Here is a 19,930-nt window from a genome sequence, read left to right on the forward strand (position 1 = left end):
TCTTCACAGGAGTATACACGTGTAGAGAAGTACATTGCACACACCCATATACACACACACATATACACACTTTTATATATATATATATATATATATATATATATATATATATATATATTTATATATATATATATATATATATATATATATATATATATATACACACACACATGGGTATGTACACAACATTGCACCATATATATATATATATATATATCTTATTGCACTGAGTTAATGTCGGTTATTAAGCAGTTTGATGGATGTCGGCAGGAATGAGTTCTTGTAGCGGTTCAGCCTGGTTCTGGGGGCCCTGAATCTCCTGCCGGAAGGCAGTAGCTGGAACTCATGATGCAGAATGTGAGTCGGGTCAGTAACAATTTTCTGTGCCAGTCTGGTGACGGACTGCTCATAAAGCATCTGTAGGGAAGGATGATTCCTGACCCCCATGATCTTCATGGCAGTCCGCACCAGACCGGCAATCTGTGACCTTGACTGCACAGTCAGGTTGCCGTACCAGGCCGCAATGCCGTATCTGATGATACTTTCCAATGCAGCCCGGTAGAACAACAGCATGATCCTCTGCTCCACTCCATAGACCCTAAGTCTGCGTAAGAAATAGAGACGCTGTTGGAGTTTGGAGCAGAGACTTCCAACGTGTACCCTCCAGCTGAGTGTGTTGTCAATGTGGACTCCCAGATACCTGTATGAACCCACCTGGCTGATGTGATTGTTTTTATTGAGTAATTATTAATAAAATTTGACCTTTAACATTATACATTTAATATAAGTAGCTTTGAATAGAGAATCAGAATTTTATTTTCCCCACTGTGATCTCCCGGTGGGGGGAAGCGTACCCACATCTCGTGTAACAAAGTGGAGTAACGGCACCACTTCACCACTCAGAGGCCGACCAACATTGAACTTAACGTGACCTTCTGTCAAATGACCGCATAAATTCTAGTTCGTGATTTCGCGGGCCACCAGTCACCAAAGCTTTACGGGTCGTCAATACGCGCTGTGACGTGTAAAGCTTCGAACGTCATCGGTCTCGTGAAACTTGCAGAATGATGCAAGCGCCGAAGCACAATTTCGAAGCAGTGTGATTCAGGAAATTTTCTTAAAAGGGATTAACCGCACCAACCAAGCTAAACATAGAGAATTAAAAAAATCTGATTGTTATTAAATGTGCTGTAAAATATATCTTGATATTCAAGGGAAAACCTGGGAATTAATCTGTAATGAATGGAGTAAAACAGGGTCAAACAGAAAAATAGTTGAAAAATTCAAGTTTTTCAATAATTTATTTGAAATAAATTAAACATATCAAAATAACAGCAGAAATCACACCTGCCACTTGTCGCATTCACATTCCAGCCAGGCAATTTGTCTTTGTACTTTAGCAATTAAGAATTGATCCTATTTTCATAAAGCGCATTGGACACATCTTACCACTGTCCTCATTTCTGCAGTTGCTCAGTCACAGTACTGGAATAGCAATTTTATTCTTAGTGAAAAATATTCCTTATTACATTTTTTATTTTTTTTAAACAATCATATATAAGCCTGCTTACTTTCCTCTCGGGTAAATCTGAAAATAATTTAAGAGCAATTACTTTGTCAAGAAAGTACAATATATGACAATTTCCTGCTTAGTTTAAAACCTACATTGAACAATTTCATAATGCAATGTGGAAGAAAATACGACTATATTAAATAACATGGAATATAACTTGATTTGCATTGAAAAATCACAGCAATTTCTTATTTTACAGTATAACGCAACTAAGACAACCCATGGTATGGATAAAAGAAATAGCACTTCACATAATCATAAATTACCTTCATACAGATAGTCTATGTGTTATGTAGAATGTAAAAATGTAAATTCCAAAGTGCACCAATGCCATTCGAGTGGCATCCTTACATCATTTCAAGAACTTCCAACATCAATCCAAAAAAAACAGAACTCATTCCAACTGTTTAGTTGTCCCTCCCTGCAAAAACTTAAACAATAGACTTCATCTTATTTCACTTTTAGTGATTTGATAAGGAACCACTTTTGTCCTGAAGCAGCAATATTTCTCCTCTTCAAAAAGCACTCCCAGAGGTGTCCTCCATCCAAGGGACATCAGACTGGGATGGAATAAATAGTCTTGTGCTCACATAGCTGACGGGGGACGACAGCAGAAATGATCAGTTATTGGCTGAGCTGGCTCCTCCGTTGGTGCTCGAGGCTTTGCCTTTCCATTTCCCTGATGAGCGGAAGGAGAAGCGCTTGATGAGACGTCGCGAGAAGCTACCGGATTTTTTCCGACCGCTGTCTGCTGCCGCAGCGAAGTTATTGCCCATTTTGGAGACGTCTTCATGGGATTGGCTGAGGCAGGGCTCCTTCGAACGATATCTTCTGCGGAACAACAGCTTTGATCCGCTCTGCAGGAATCCCACTGTGAGATAGAGAGATGCTGCATTAAATATCCTTTTTTTCTTTTTTTACTAGCTAAGGTTCAAACCGCTAACCTCAAAACAGTGAACAGCTACACTGTATTGTCCTAGTGTTTGCATTTTTTAAACTGGTCAACAGGTGGCAGCAAAATATCTTAATTTTCCCCATAAAGCATTTTTACAATAACATATAGAAAAACAACATTTAATATTACGGTGTGACATAATATTAAATAATGGGTAAAACTGTGTCACCTTTATGGTCCTTGAGGCTGCGTGTTTCCAAAGCCCCAGTGGAGCCAGTGTCGGATTCCACATCATCCACAGAGGGACGCTCTGACACATCGGAAGGTGTGGTTTCACCCGGCTCTTGGTGGTGTCCCGCCCCGAAATGGTTGCTTTGCATGGCAGCGTCCATTGCTGCAGCGTAGCCACTTGACAGCGTGCAGTCGTCTTTAGAAAGAGGAACCTGAGAAGTAAAAGGAATTCATTTAATGTTTTCCTCTTATGTGGTCAGCATGTAAATATTATTATTTTTATTGGTATCGCCAAAAATTGTAGTTAAAGTGGAGGTCAACCTAAAACATTTCTTGACAATAATATGTTATATGTGAGCTCACTAGTCTAAACATGACATTCTGTACATTTGTGGAATATGAGTTAAGCGGGAAAATCTAGCCATTTTTATCCATCTCAGGGGGCGGCCATTTTGCCGCTTGGTGTCGACTGAAGAGGACATCAATGTTGCTTAGGTCTCAGGTAACAACCAATCAGAGCTCAGCTTCAGAAAACAGGTGAGCTGTGATTGCTCGTTGCCTGAGCCCTGAGCAACAACAGACAACAAAATGGCCGCCCCCTGAGATGGATAAAAATGTCTGGATTTGTTTTTGGCTGCCTGTTGTAATTGTCGTCTTCTTTTTCTTTTCTTTTTTTGCTTTGCTCGCCGTTCTCGCTGTCTGCCCCCTTTCAAATCATGTCTTTTTTGGTGGCGCTCAATACAAACAGAAGGACTATTCCAGACAGCAAATCTGTTCTGGCTCTAAAAAGCAAACGGACCTCTCATACTGCATGACTAAAATGCCGAACATAACAGTTTGAAAACCAAAAATACTGTATATGTATACAATATATGTCTTTGCAATGGTAAGGGTGATTTTTTTATTTTTTTATTTTTAAATGGCTGCACTCGGTTCTACTGTCATAATCTGTTTTCAAATATGTCGTCTTGAGATGTGTTAGGTTACCACTGCAGCCTCTTGAAGTGGAAACATTTCTCTTTTACTCAGAAATCAGGTCAGAAGACTGCTGTAATGTGATCTGAATGTGCTACGAGGGGGGGGGTCTAGTGTGTGGTAGCTGAGACTGCCGCCTAAAAAAGGTATACGAGGCGTAATATTGCGTAGCTCCACGTATTTGTTTAAAGGCAAATTTGATATGCATGCCACTACAGTACATTCTATCCATAGTAACGCAAATTCTCTGACCTTTGACACGCCTGAGATGATCAGTGTGCTTCTCTTTGTTGGTGTCTTTCGAGCCATTTTGGAGTTGGACTCAGTCAGCTGACGAATGGCCGTTTCTGCAACAGGATCCAAGCCATTAGATATGCGGCTGCTCCCTATGCAACAAAAGCACAAATATAAAATCAGCATTTTTCTATTTAAGGAATCGGCCAACATGTTCCTTTTACATAGATGATGATTGCTAATATAGAATACTAACATGTTTCTGTAATGCCAAAAGGACTGGGACATGCAGCCATTTTGCATACAGGAATATTACGACCTACGATTTTTGGTAAAAAATGACTGATGCTTGACTGGCCATGCTCACAATCGATTCTAATTCATCCTGAAAGTATTTTTTTTCTCAAGTTCTGCAACGCCAGATTCATTCAAAGTTCCCCAAAAGCAATCCACGAATGACTAATGGTTTAATTAAGAGGCTCATCGCAATACTTTAGCCCTTGTATGGTTTGTCCTTATGGTTTCTAACTCACTGCTCGGATTGGGGCTGGGGGTCGTTCTTCCATCAGAGAGAATGGTGGGCTTCTTCTCTGTCACCTCAACTTTGGACGGGGAACGCAAAGGAGAATCACCTAGAGAATAATAACTCCAGTTATATGTTGTTAACTAACACAGTGATGCTTTACATGTACCTGGACTGCGCTCCAATTTTAGTCTGGACTGCACGGTCGTCACAGTGGTGACGATGGTTCCGTCCGGCATGATGGTTCGGTCCACGTCGACCTTTTTGGTAGGGGTGAGCGAGGAACGCAGCGGTGCCCGGATTTCCTCAGTTTCCACATAGAGCAGCTGAGTGGATAAAAAAAAACAAAAAAAAAACATTGCAGCAAATCCACCACACTCAAAAAAAAGCTTTCCACGTCTCATTTAGCAATCGTGTGCACTGAGATCAGACAAAAGGAATCTGTAGGGAAACCTTTGTGAAGAGTGTGAGAGATGTTATCTCACATTCAGCCAGATGAGAATGCAAGAACGAGCTCTCTATCAGCTTCTTTTACAAGACTTATAAAATAAATGCTCAATCATTCCATGTCTTTTTTTTTTTTTCAGGAGAGCTCAGTATTGTTCATTCGATTTGACATCATCATTGCTCTCCTTTTTTTTTTTAAAAAACAAATAAATTAAAAAATTTAATAAATGTTTTTTTTTTTTTTAAATATATATACATATATATATATATATATATATATATATATATATATATATATATATATACATATTTTTTTTTTTTGTATGTGGGTGAATATGTGTATGTGCGTGTGTGTGTGTGTGTGCGTGCGTGCGTGTGTGTATTCATCAGTTCACCTAAAGCCCATTAAAAAAAATCCCATACTAATAATATAATATAATAATAAATTGCCAAATGCAGAAACATCAATGTAAGTTATCACGATGTAGTGCCTCTCGCTAACAGACAGAATTAAGTAACCGGAATTAGGTTAAAAAATTCTATATACGTGGACCATGTTTCTATAAATTTTGATATTTGGTTTTTATTTGAGGCAGATATTTTTTCCATTAAAATGTGATTTATGAGGAGGTTAGACCATTGGTCGATATTCAGAGTTTGTTTATTTTTCCAGTTAACAAGAATTGTTTTTTTTGCGATAGTAAGGGCTACAAGTGTAGATTGAAATTGTTGATGTGGTAAGTCAGTTGTTGTTAGGTCACCTAGCAAACACAAGTTTGGAGATAAAGGTATCCTACAGTCCAAAATATCGGAAAGTTTTTCTAAGACTTTAGTCCAGAAATACATAACCGGAGTACATAACCATAAAGCATGAACATAAGTGTCTGTAGTGTTTTGTAAGCATTGGAGACAAATGTCGGAGTCTGAGAGTCCCATTTTCTTCATCATATATTGAGTAATGTATGTTCTGTGAATAATTTTATATTGGATAAGTTGTAAATTTGTTCCATGTCTTTGTAATACAGGTAGTTGTCACGCATTTAAGAGCCTGTCACTCACTTCTGCTGTGATGGTGGCGATAGGCTCCGAGGCGTGGCTTGGGTTTATTGTGAGTACGACAGAGGTAGGAACTTTGGACTGGAAGTCCAAGGCAAAGGAGGCATGCCCGGGAAGGAATTCTAACAGAACAAAGAGAAATGAACAAAAAACAGAGTAAGCTACAAAAGGCAATGATTTTGTCCTTATATTTGTCCATATATTAACCAACCACTACTTGGGTCAATTTGATCCATTTTTTTTGTGTGTATGCATAAAACAATCTTTAAAAAAAAATTGATAATTTTGTACCCAAAAAAAAAGTGTCCAAAAGGGCCAACTTTTTTGGGTCAATTTAATCCAACTTTGTTTTTTGCTTTTTTGAACACGTAATACAAAATAACCCCCCCAAAATAGATTGTTTCGTACAAAACAACAACAAATGAAATAACCAAATTGTGTGTCAAAAAGGGTCTGACTGCTGTTGTTTTTTGTTTGCTTGTTTTTTGTTTTTTTTTTAGACAAAACAACCCAAAAAGTTGATTGTTTGGTACACAAAAAAAAAAGTATCCCAATTATGTATCGAAAGGGAGTATGACACTTGGGACAATTTGACCAAATACAAACTGCATATCAATTGACTGCAGTTCTGAAGCTATGTTGACCACTCATCCTAATATTTCAAAATGCATACAAACAGAATTTCACTGCAAACTGAGCATTGTGGCTAAATATATTTCTGGACAGGATCCCAGCCTGTGCTATGCCTTACGCTCGCTTCTGCCGTTCCGCTCCAAAAGTCTCACTCTCAGCTCTTTGGTTTCTGGGCTCAGCTCCCTTCAACACAAAAAAAAGGGCACAGCTGTGTTTAGAGTCATCCTGGAAGAAATCCCACTTTGCAATGCAAAACAAAAACACATTCATTTCTTTTTAATGTCGCCAGGTATGAACAGTCCTGGCATATGAATGTGACATGTCTCACAAGGTCATTTCTTCTCTCCATTCCATTGGGGTCTTTGGGTTGTGGGGCACAGGCAGAAAGCAGGTTGTCCTTTCTGAGGAAGGTTGATTCAGGCTGAGGACGCAGCAAAGCTCTTCTGAGCTACACCACTGGCCTGCAAAGACAAAACAGCTCAGTGAGGCACCAAGGATTCAACAGAACGCTAGACACAAAGGATCCAAAGCCATCGAGGGAATGCATCTGACCTTTACTTAAGGTCACCCTGAGCTGCCGTAGAAGTAGTCGCTGCACAAAGACACTCTGGGGTACAGGCTTTAATCCTACTGATAGGTGCTCCATGGAGACCTGGGAGCAGAAAATGTCGTGTAAAAGCATGAAATACATCCATTGCTTGTCATCTCTTGGCGGGTACATTTATTCCCGGCTCTTCAATGAACCTTATAAACCCTTTAACTTAACAATATTACATTCCTACCGCATATAGAAAGAGGAAGAGAACTTACTGGAGAACTAGTTGTACAAGTCCTGAGGTTGAGGATCATGGCTGGATGAGAGCTGAACAGAGTGTCCTCTATAAGGCTCTTGATCACATCCAAGTCTCCCTTGTCATCCATGCGCTAAAAACAACCAGCAATCGGGATACCAGTGAAAAAAAAGATGGTACATCCGTTAAAGTCAACCCCAAAATTGTATTTACCATTCTCATTCTGAATATTGTGTTTGGGGAATATGAATTAAGACGCAAAATCCACCCGCTTTTATCCATCTCACAGGGCGGCCATTTTGCCACTTGTTGTCGACTGAAAATGACGTCACAGTTGATCAGGGCTCAAACGACCAACCGCAGCTCAGCTTGCAGATGTCACATGGCCAGACACAGAAAACAGGTGAGTTGTGATTGGTCGTTGCCTCAGCCCTGAGCAACTGTGCGTGATGTCATTTTCAGTCGACAGCAAGTGGCAAAATGGCTGCTGGGTGGATTTTTGCTGCATTGAATATACAGTAAAGAATTTTGGGGGGTAAACTCCCCATTTAACTAATTTAGAAAATATGAGCTCAAATATCTTTATTTTACTCAGATACACAATCAGGGAAATTCTTTTGATATTATTACCATTCTTTTTTTTCAAACAACAACAATATGACTGCTAATGTAAAATCTTCTCACATGTCTTGGCAGTCTGCATAGCGACGCAGTCAATTTCAATGACGGTTGCTTGGAAAGAGTCCAGGACACCAAAAGTCCTTCGTCCTCCACCTCTTCCAGACATACAACCACCTGATGATGGAAGTAGAAACAGGACGCATGGTTGGAAAATATATACATATATATATATATATATATATATATATATATATATATTGGATACTTCATTCAGTACGGTATATCCCCAATTTTGTCATTACAACAATAATAACTGTCAGGGAGTTACTCATTCATTTCAATTGTTGACAATTGTGATAATGTAGCCAGTTCCAAAGTTCATAATAATAAACGTCAGCGATGGTAGGTCTGTAACATGTCCTTTCGTCAAAGTAGATATTTGACTAGCAATGCAAATGTTCTCGCGTGCCGGCTTGTAAAAGAGTCGAGCAAACTAAAGGAAACCAGGTGGTGTGCCTCAGTACCTTTGCCACTGTAGGTGCGATGGTAATCTGATAGGTGTCCATGGCAACGGCAGCGGGGGACTGCTGAGTAACCGTCACAGGAAATACCACTGTGTCCACCCGACATTTACAATGTAAAACCTATCATGTGAGAAAAGGTGTCGTCAGAGATTCACACAATCAGTCAAGGTTGCCCTTTTCTATTTTACATAGTAAATCAAAATTCACTACGCTACGCTATGCTAAACTACGTAAACAAATGCCTACTCGCTTTGATGTCTTTCTCATGTGTTTGTGTTGCCAAGTGTATGTGAGACAATAAAGGATTGTTCTTCTGACAATGAGTAGCTGTGGAGTAACACCAACAGCTCTTTGCACTTAATATTACATGCGGTTATCAATGACATAGTACAGTAATTGTATTCTTGTTTGAAAATATATTTAAAAAAAATTATCTTTTATTTTTTAAGAAGTTGATTACCCACCATTTTGTGTGCTGATTGGTCAGTGCAGGTCACACTCTCAATTGCAGGGGCAGCAATAAACTGGACACTGCTGTCAAAAGTGATTTGGATGGAGCTCTGTGAGAGACAGAGGGAGGCAGAGAAACAAATGTACTAAATATTACATAAGTGGACATGAACATGAAGAGGCAAGACACTTGGGGATGACATAAAAGATTATAGACTGCAGTGGTACAGGCTAGCATGCAGTTAGCGAACAATTAGGCAGAGTCCTTAAGGAGGGTGTTTGGTTTTGTTTTCCCAGCCGGCTAATGAAACTTCATCTGAATCATGGGGACGCTAACTAACTAGGGCAATTTATGAATTTTAAGCACAGTTGGTGTCAGGCATCTAACACTGCACTGATCTCATTTCATGGCTAAAGCGCTATTACCTAAAAGTCGTGTTTTCTCTGTTCACTGTTTTTAAGTATTTACACAATTTGGCAGTCTAATACAGAAAAACAGGAGGTTATTGCAGTCACTGCTCATGACATGGACATGACAACCGTGGCACGGCCAGCAGCGAGTTGCATTTGTTCGGTCAGAATGATGGTCGGTGCCCGAGGGTGCTGGCATGCAAACGGCAACATATGTTTGACCAAAGGCTGATAGGGAGCGTGTTCAAGTTCAGAGGAGATCTAGCTTCAGTTGCAGATTCCGCTGTGCTGTGTTATATGGTAGTGACGTCAAAGCATAATTTGATATATTGCGAAATTAAAAGGGAAACCAACCCAAAAACTATCTTTACAATATGTTCTAGGCACCCCTACTAGCCTAAACATGATATTCTAAATCATATTGTGTTTGTAGGACTGAAAGTAAGCAGTAAAATTGAACCGTTTTTATCTATCTCCAAGGACGGCCATTTTGCCTCTTGCTGTCGACTAAAAATGGTATCACATCACAGTTGCTCAGGATTCAACGTCAGGTAACGACCAATCACAGCTCAGCTAGCAAACGTCACATGAACAAATTCAGAAAAGAGGTGAGCTGTGATTGGTCATTCGCTGCCATTGACGGCTAAAAACGTCAAAAATTCATTTGAACTATTTCTAATAGTTTAAAAAAAAATCCCCATTTTTGTTAACTAGAGTATGAAAACCTAGAATTTTTGTTTATTGTACATTTAGAACAGATATAAAATTTGTGATTAATCGTGAAGAAGAAAACTAGTGAAGTCATGCAATTAATTACAATTTAAAAAATGTAATCATAATTAATCGCATAACTTCAATAGTTATAGGAGTGAAGTCATGCGATTAATTACAATAGTGTAGTTATGCAATTAATTAAAAAACATTTTTTAAATCGGAATTAATCGCATAACTTCAATAGTTAACTCACGATTAATCACAAATTTTATATCTGTTCTAAATGTACAATAAAAAAATCTATGTTTTCATACGCTTGTTAACAAAAGTAGATAAAAATATTAAACTAATAGAAATACTTAAAATGATTTTTTGACTTTTATAACCGTCAATGGCCGTAAATGAGTTAACCTGTGATGACATTTTTAGTTCGCAGAAAGTGGCAAAATTGTCGCTCCCTTTAATGATCAAAACCGGTGGATTTTGTTGCTTAATTGATATTCCACAAACGCAATATTAATTAGAATGCCGTGTTTAGACTATTTGGGGGCGCATATAATGATAATTTTTGGGTTGACTTCCCCTTTAATGCTTCTGAATTAGTATGTTCCACTAGTTCTGCGTTCCCTTTGAGTTCCCTTCACTGAAATAGCTGAAGAATTCAAAGCTAGTTAATTATAATGTATCTATACAACTACTTTTTACAATCAGGGATTTAGATAAAATTGAGGAGATTTAGGTGAAATTTCAAAATTACGGAGAAAACTGAATTGAACAAATTTATTTGACGAGCATGGCACATCCTGAGTTTTTATAGCATTGATAGTTCTTATAAATGCAATGTGACAGTGGTGGTATTAAAAGAGGGATTAAGTCGGGTAAATCCCCACTGAAGGCCCAGGTATTAAATGCACCGCCTGTCACTGCCTAACACTGATTCAAAATCAAACATGGCATCGCCTGAACTGTGTAACACCGTGGATGATTATCAATGTGTGTTTATGTGTGAATGCCAAATGATCTGCTGTAGTGAAACTTGTTGTCTGGCTCAGGAGAAGCAAGTGTGAGGAAGCAACCCCCCCCCCCCCCCTTCCCTATTGTCAGAGCATATGCCTCTCTAGATGCAAGTCCAATCTCTTCCAAACTGAACAGTGGAGGTGGGGCAGAAACGGGAGGATGATATAACATAGTTTGTGGCGTATGTGTGCTTCTGCGCGAGAGAGACAGGAAGCAAAGTGCAACGCTGCGGGCTGACGTAGGTCTGGACCAACACGATGTCACATGACTCCACACTACAAACAACCATGTTTACTTTGCTTGGCCCAAGCCTCTAAAACTGCTCAGTCAGCCGACCATTCATCGCATCCAAAGAGCGGAGCAAATACAAAGTGATGTATCTCGGATTGCGTGGCATCCAGAAACCGGTTCTGATTGTGTGCACGCTCACATACGTGTGTTGCAAAAAACTTTGTGTACCACTCTGCCAAAGAGCACTGGCGTCTGCGGCGAGGCTAATTAAGATCATTATGACAGAGAGAGCAAATTCCCCTGAACGTCACAGGCTAATCATGCTGAGACAAGACAAAGTCAGCCCATGAGATATTAGCAAATTAAGACACAGGGGGAGGATTGCCAGGATTAGTCGATGCCTGTTAGAAAGATGGGTCAGTAGAAGGTCCTTATATTGGTTTATTTGCTGGCTGCCCCCCCAAAAAAAGAAGAAGAATAAAGCATTGTTATGTGCAATTATGCATGTCGCCTAGTAGTATTACATACATATTATCCGTAAGCTAATCAAATGCTTGGCCTCTTTTGGGTCTTAATTGAAAGAGTCTTTTGTAAGAAAACCTCAAATTCCCTTTCAGAATTAACATTTTGTGGACTACAAAAAAGTACTCCCATATATGGGGATAGTAAATATGACTTGTCAATGCACATACACAAAAATTAATTTTTCTAGCATATTAATGTAAATTCTAAACACTTTCATTGTGTTCACTAAGAAATCCGGACTGACAAATCAACTAGCCAATTTAATTGGCTGATATTAGCTCTTTTAAAATTGGCAACAACAACAAAAAAAGCCATTTTTTCTCTCTCTACATATGAAAAAATTACAACAAAAGACAAATTAATACACACATTCAAACATTTCCCCCCAAAGGAATCTGCTCAGAATTGGCAAATTTTTTGTCAATTTTCTGTGTTTAAAATACTAATAAAATAAACTAGTAATGTAGAACAGTCAAATGTTAGTGCCTGTTTTCACATCTTTATTGTTGTAAGCTTTAAAGGAGCAGAAAAGAAGCCATTTTATTTAATCGGACGATTAATTGGTTATTAGAATCTTATCTGGCAAATATCGGAATCAGCATGATATATCTTAAAACGTCCATACCGATTGACCCTGTACAAATAGAAAATAGCCCTGTGGCCCACCATTGTTATATTTGTGATGTACTTGCACATGCCAAGATACAGACAGTCTCATTTTACTAGTAAATTAAGTGAACCACTTTGATTGGCAGGTGTCCGCTACCTTCCATCCCACAACAGCGCAAAACGGCCTATTCTATCTCCGCTCTCTGCTCGTCATGCAAAATGTCAAAAGAAAGAAACTCCACCCACATGCACAACATTGAGACCGCTTTTGCGCTAGACTTGTGTGGAGCACCGGGATACGTGCTATAGGTTGGACCTGGATGGAATAAACTGCCTGCGTTGAGTCTACTACCTCCTTTCCGAACCAAACCTCACGGGTTGGCATCCCAGACAAAAACAAGACTGTGCTGCTTCTCCTCCTTTTCAAATATATTGCTAGGTTACACCATGTCACTCTAGCAAAATGACACATATTATTAACCTTGCACCCACACACCGTGAACTGTAGCACTTGGTGTAAACATGCCGTGTTGAACGAGTCCATCGAGGTCTCACATAGCCAACTGGTGTAACGCGGTGTTGTGCACCCTTCGCGGCACGGGCAACAGACCTCATTTTGTCATCACCAGACCAAAGCTGGCGGCACGTCCACTGTTTTGTCCCCGTGACCTCGGTTTATGCGCATGTGTACGCAGAGGTTATTTGTGGGATACCCCCAGGACTACTACTGTGTCATTTCAGGTTTGTCAAAAACATTCTGTTTAGGACCTGCGGGCTGGACGCTTCTGAAAAGCACGAGGGTCAACCAGGAATACACTCAGCCTGTGGCTTGTGTTGACCCTCACTTGCCTTTTCTGTCTTTTTCTTTTAGTTTCTCAATGAGAGAATCAGGTCACAACAGTGACTGTCATTAGTGTAATTGGAAGCAACTGAATCACTAGTTAAAAAACAGTAGTCAGTAATGGTTTTCCTCAGAGAGCCATTATGATTGTAAACCAAAAAGGCATACAGTATGTGCATTTCTATCATTTTGAAAGGGAAAGTCTACCCAAAATACTTCTTTACAATTAAAAACGTTCTACGCAGCCCAACTCGTCTAAACACGATTTTCTGAGTAATACTGTGTTTGTGGAATATGAGTTCAGCAGCAAAATCTATTTCAGCGGGCGGCCATTTTGACCCTTGCTGTCAACTGAAGATGACATGACAGTTGCTCACTTGTTTTCTGAAGCTGAGCCGTGATTTGTCTTTAATCGGGCGTCATCATTGCCATATAAATCACCATGATATAAATCCCCCACATTCTATTGCAACCATAAAACCTAAAATTACTCCTCTGCAAAATGACAAAAGATGGCGTTAGCCTACTTTAGTTCTCACTTTTGATGCAAAAACCTTCGCAATAAGCGCACAGGGATTGCTTTAACAGACCGCATAAAATGATTTGTTTTGCATAAGTGATTTTCTGAAACTGCTGTGATAGGTATGAAAAAGGCCTATTTCCTGTGTTATCATACTGAATGGGCGGTAAGTGCTTAATGTCCCCTGTCATTTAAGATCAAACTACTTGTGAATAATCACAGTGCATTCATCATCTAGCAGCAGCACGGAAGGAAGACGACATGAACTGCAGCCTTTAGCTCTTCACCTGTCACTTATTTGCATATCACAAAATCAAATGAATCAAAATCTTATCATCCGTACCATTCAGTGACCAGCCATCAATGTCAACGTTGCACGTGCAATTTAATGACGCTATAATGGTCTGAATGCTGGGAAAAAAAAGCCTCTGACCAATCCAGCTAGAACCCAACAAGACTGCATCTAGTGGCTCACACAGAAATAAATCTGCAGTCATTTTTTGAAGTGAGTCATGAAACATGCTGCATCATAAGATGCCACCGACATGAAAGTGTTTTTTTTTCTTTTTCTGAGGATACTCCTCCACGCTCCACTGAAATAAAAACAGTGAGTCTTGTGTTTAATCTCTTAGCTCATTAACCCTCAAACGCGGTAGCTGCTACAATACGGGATGCTGTAACAGTTGCTTCTGATGGAGCATGAGGATGTCTTCCTGTTGGCACGGCCATGCAGTAATTAAGCAGCTGCAATGGAGGCCCGCTCCAGTGGATTACGGCGAAAAGACCCGGAAGAAGGGGCTGGAGGATTTCTTCACTGTCATTATCAGCGTAATTGGTTTTGACATTTTTAGAAATCTGTGAAGAATCCAGCTGCAAACTGCCAACAGTGGCGCACTTCACACGCTGCAAAATATCCTTTCTGACCGCTGTAATCAAAATAAGAATTACAATCTGTACTGAGACTGATCCTACTGTTGCTAGTGTATGTCTCGTGTATATTTATACTGTGTTTAGAAAAGGCATCTTTTTGAGTGTATGTGTCTAGAGATTATTTATGCCCCTTAAAAACAATAATACGATACTGAACATTCTGCACATCGATGGCAAAACACTTTGATTAGGAATGTTGACCACTTTTTTTCAGAAAGATACCAAGACAAGTGTTCAAAGCTTACTCAATACATTTGATTAATAGTGTCATTTAAAAAATAGATGATTTGAAAATTTGCTAAATCGTGAAATCGAGGTGCACATAAATAAATGTTAAAACTTAATCGTCCAAAATAACTGAAATAAATTGTGTGTGTGTATATATATATATATATATATATATATATATATATATTTTTTTTATTCAAGATTTTATTTATATCGCCCAGCCCTAGTACTCGCCTATTCATAAATTTGATCATTAAAAATTCATATATATTTATTTTGTTCATCGATCTTTTTGAAAGTTGCCTATGGGAGGTTAAATTAAAAACTATGTGACTACAAATTGCAAGTGAAGGAAATTAATTTTCTGATACGTACCATAAAGGTTACAAAAATAAGATCAGGACTGATCTAAATCCTTTTTAAATTGAATTGAATCTATATGTCCTATCTTGAAATAACTTGGAAAAAAAGAGATACCATATTTGGTCTATGTTAAGATCGCAACTCGCAAGTAATAAAAAATAGAATACGTTGGGGGAAAGATGACAATGAAACCATACATGACGTTGCCTATTTTAAATGCCATGGGGTAATATATGCCATATAGTAATATAATGCGATATCCAGAATCAGCATCGATATCATGGCGATGCCATGACATCATTGTTGACAATGATGACAATACTTTTGTCTCTGATCTCGCCTTTGACTTTCAGATCTGATGAGTAAATATAATTGGATGAATCATTTTAGTGACGTGTGCTCCCCCCTCTAAGCATTAATACAATTATTTCAAGACCTCTGTCAGACCTTGAACACGAGAGAACTACTAAGGTTAATGTGAAAAGCGATAGACAGGCTAATCCCCACAAGCGCTATCCTCACAGCGCTGCCTCCAGGGGGCTCTTGTTTTGCTGATGCAGAGCCACAATTGCCAAAATGCAAAGCAGACGAGACCATCGTAGGTTGTGTTTTGCAAGTGGCCACAACAACATATGCGATATTTAGTTCGATGGGCCGAGAATGGGGGTGTGACTTTCTTGTACCGGTCATGTCCCACAGCAGGTTTTTTAAGTTAAAGAAAGAAGCAAAAAACATCCCGGACAACCATACAAGCATGCATGAGTATCAAATTAGATTGTGTTCTGTAATCTCAGCCAGTGTCATGGTCCGGTATCATTTGCAGCCAAGTGATTAGCATATGCTGCAGACGCATCTAGAATAACAGCCCGTGCGTGCGTGCAGACACGATGACGAAAAACTGTTTTTATACTAATGAGCGAGTAAAGATGTCTTGGCTGGCGGTCTCAGTTCAGAAATTGTCACATGGACACACTGAAGAGAACAGATTGTCTCTGCAATTACTGACATTCTGCATGAGAATGATCCGTTTTAATGAATTTATCACAGTCGATAGGACCTTTTTCTGATGTAATATTCAGTTTCCTAGCAGGACGATGAGCTTCTGCAGTTCATCTCCCCAAACAGGTGGACTAGCAAACAATGTGCAACTATTGATTTTCCCTCTTTTGTTAACAATTTGTCTTTGGTGGAGGTGAGTATCTTACTTAGTGATAGCGTATTTCAATATAGAATTGCTAAATCAAACAATGGTAAGACTTTTGCACAGTATCATAAAATAGCCTGAAGGAGCCAAATAAATAAAAAGCTCAGATATTAAACTTTGCCAGTATTTCACATTCTTTCAAAAGGAAAGTCAACCCCCCAAAAAACAAAAATCTCGACAATAATATGTTCTATGCAGCCCCACTAGTCTAAATACGGTATTTTGATTAATATTGCACTAGTGGAATATGAGTTAAGCAGCAAAATCCAGTAGTTTTTATGCATCTCAGGAAGCGGCCATTTTGCCACTTACTGATGGCTACAAGTGAGTTATGACATCACAGTTGCTCAGGTCTTAGGTAACAACCAATCACAGCTCAGCTTCAGGAAACAGGTGATCTGTGATTGGTCATTACCTGAGCCCTGAGCAAATGTGATGTCATCTTCAGTCGACAGCAAGTGGCAAAATGGCTGCCCCCTGCATAACTCATATTCCATAAATGTAATAGTAACCAGAATGTCATGTTTAGACTAGTGAGGTCACATTTGACATATTATTGTCAAGAAATGTTTAACATTGACTTCCTCTTTAAATAGCTAGGCTTAGTTACAGTATATTCAAGATATCCAATTTAATATATAGTATATATCAGACCATTACACATTCAGTTCATACGTTATTCCCTTCTTATTTAAACAACTGCATTTCAGGGAAATGTTACGGTGGAGCATGTGGAGAGCGTGTCGGCCTCAGTTGAGAGGTTCTGGATTTAGAACATGAAGTTTTCATGTTCTCCCAGTATGAGTTTACTCTGACTTCATCCCACATTTCCAAATGTGCCTGTTAGTTTAATCGAATACTCTAAAATCACCCAAAGGCATGTTATGAGTGTTATAAAAATCAAAAAAGAAATCATGCCATTACATTGATAAAATTGAAGCAAGTGAAAAAGGTAGTACTATCAAAACAGGGATATCCGACTTTCGGTGAAAACAATCTTTCCAGAAGAACTTCTTTTGACCTCTAAAATTTTGGATGGACACATCCAGCTGTGTCAGTACTTTCCCTTGGCATGCAAAAAGTACATTGTTCATCTGTTGAAAAGTTCGAAGAAGTTCAAATTAAATTCAGGAGGTTATTGTACGTTATTGTACATTTTGCTTTCACCCTGAAGCTGAATATTATAACTTTTTGTATGAATAAGTCTTACTTATGAAGTAACTTCGATTCAAACTCTAAGGTTATGCAGTGGGTCAAACCAGACGAACATCGCTCTGTCCTGGACATAGTTCTAAAGAGAAGCGTCCACCACTTCATCATACCAGGCTGGGGTAAAGAAGGCTATTTTTACAAGGTGTAGGCGTTCATACTGCGATTATGCTGGCTGGTCTTGCCTCTACGCTCTTATTATGCTTCAAAGCTGTTATGCAAGGATGTGCTCCCCATCCTCTTACCCACTCCAACACCCACTTCTACACACACGTAGCACATCAAAATTCATACCCGCGCTACTTTTTGGCACACTGCCAGCATGCTCACTAAGTCCTGTCCTTGTGTCCCTCTTCACATGAAGATGAAAATAATTCTCACTCACCCCATTCCTGCAAGCTTGCTCGTTCAGAGCTTTGACCCAGCTCCTGCGACACTGCTCGCTCAACGACTTGAAGGAGAAAAGCGAGGTCAACAAGCCTTTAAGCCCGACCTCGGACACAGCTCCGCCATCCAGAGCTGGGCGCAGCTTGAGCAGGAAGTCCCACACACCTGCAGCCAAGCTGTGATGAGGATGCTGCCTGAAGGAGGAGAGACCCCGCTGATGCTGCTCGGCCGCATTCCTGGTTCTCCACTGCCGCAGCAGGCTCAGCGAGAACTGGAAGAGCCAAACCAGCACGATGAGCAAGGAGGCCAGGAAAAGCCCCACAAGAACCAGCCAGCCCAACTCTTGGAGCTCCATCACCATCTCGTGCAGCCTCTCATGTCTACTGGAAATGCTAGGGACTGTCAGAAGAGGGCATGCAGGCACCCTTCAACCTGTGAAAAGCATCAGACAGTTAGCCCTGCAGAATTTTTGGATGTAAAAAAACCCAAACAACAACAACAGGAATTGTGGTTCTTTGAAGGATCCTAACAAGCTCCTTTAGTCCTAATTAACTACAGTCTACATCAACACATAAGGTGTGTGGGGTGCATAAGAGAAGAAGCTCAAATGTGATATTAATAATATGATTTAAATGAACCCACCGTTTAACTTGGACGGTCCTGACTGCAGCATGCAGGAAATCGAAAGCAAGTCGCGGTAACATGAAGCTGCTGCCTTCATGGCGATAAACAGCGGCGCCAACAACACATGACTTTGTCCCATTGCACACTCAGCATTCCTCGCGCAAGCGTCTTTCTCATTATAAACGATTTCTTTACATTTCACATTAACGCTCAATAACCCCGAACTACCTGGCTCCACTCGGTTTCAAATCTCCACTGATCTTACTGCAAGACAGACTAACCTCGCCACAATAACGGAACGGGAGAATGACGTCAACCTGAAGGTGGCGCTGCAGGGGAGGAGTGCGAAAGATGAAACGGAAATAGAAAACGGGTCTTTTGAAATAAAAGTATATCGGGAATCCCTGCAATGAGTGCAACTCACCTTGAACAATAGCGGGCGAACTTTTGTGCTCAAAAGCCATATTTGAGTTTTAAAATGGATGTAGGGGCTAGGCTATTGATTGATTAAAATTGATATATGACTAATAGGGAATTTTAATCACTCTCAGATAACTATTATTTATATTTAAACACATTAAACACATTTATTAAAAAAATTAAAAAATAAAAAATATTGTTGATTGTACTATGTATGTTTATTTACTCATATTATTTTATTTGACTACTTACAATAAATTCATTAACCAAATATTCAATTAGATAAATGACAAAAAATATATAAATATAAATATAAATTAACATTAATATTAATGCAATTCTTGACTAAATGTACTAGTACTTAATGTATGGCATTTCACAGGTGGTCTAATTAATGTTGATAAGAAAAATGACATTTTAATGCAACAAGCATTTGAGCACTATTGATCATGTAAAACCTCAGTAGGCCAATTATATTGCTATTTCTAGAGAATAATTTGGATATAATGTATACTGTACTCACAACATGAAATACACTCCATTCTATATTTACAAAATAACAGTAGTCAGTATTTACTGATCCCACTCTTAATTTAGCAGTACAGTATGTCTATCATTAATTTTAGTTATCCTGGTCAGGACAGTTTAATCACAATGATATTATTGTTATTAATATTTTGCCGCTCTTGTGAATCTAAAAATTCTACCCAAAAATATTAAAGTACCTTTCCGAATGATGCATAG

The 19,930-nt window shown here is 39.2% G+C and overlaps 1 protein-coding gene across 3 annotated transcripts; it reads right to left on the reverse strand.

Annotated features, from left to right (window-relative positions):
• Window positions 1-1,282: 1,282 nt before the first annotated feature.
• c2cd2l (c2cd2 like) lies at window positions 1,283-19,069 on the reverse strand. Of its 3 annotated transcripts, none has more exons than XM_077546879.1 (15): window positions 18,785-19,069; window positions 18,141-18,522; window positions 8,968-9,063; window positions 8,504-8,623; window positions 8,043-8,153; window positions 7,378-7,491; window positions 7,120-7,219; window positions 6,896-7,028; window positions 6,686-6,750; window positions 5,938-6,056; window positions 4,601-4,757; window positions 4,442-4,540; window positions 3,927-4,060; window positions 2,698-2,911; window positions 1,283-2,444 (listed from the first exon to the last, which is right to left on the reverse strand). In XM_077546879.1, the coding sequence occupies exons 1-15, from the start codon at window positions 18,844-18,846 to the stop codon at window positions 2,194-2,196; spliced, it is 2,157 nt and encodes a 718-aa protein (XP_077403005.1). In that variant the 5' UTR covers window positions 18,847-19,069; the 3' UTR covers window positions 1,283-2,193. The 3 variants fall into 3 exon arrangements, with proteins under 3 accessions (XP_077403005.1, XP_077403004.1, XP_077403003.1); XM_077546878.1 differs by having other exon boundaries at window positions 3,927-4,021; window positions 18,141-18,574; XM_077546877.1 differs by having other exon boundaries at window positions 18,141-18,574.
• Between the last annotated feature and the right edge of the window lie 861 nt (window positions 19,070-19,930).

This window comes from Vanacampus margaritifer, chromosome 16 (genome assembly GCF_051991255.1).
Source record: "Vanacampus margaritifer isolate UIUO_Vmar chromosome 16, RoL_Vmar_1.0, whole genome shotgun sequence".
Lineage (NCBI taxonomy): Eukaryota > Metazoa > Chordata > Actinopteri > Syngnathiformes > Syngnathidae > Vanacampus > Vanacampus margaritifer.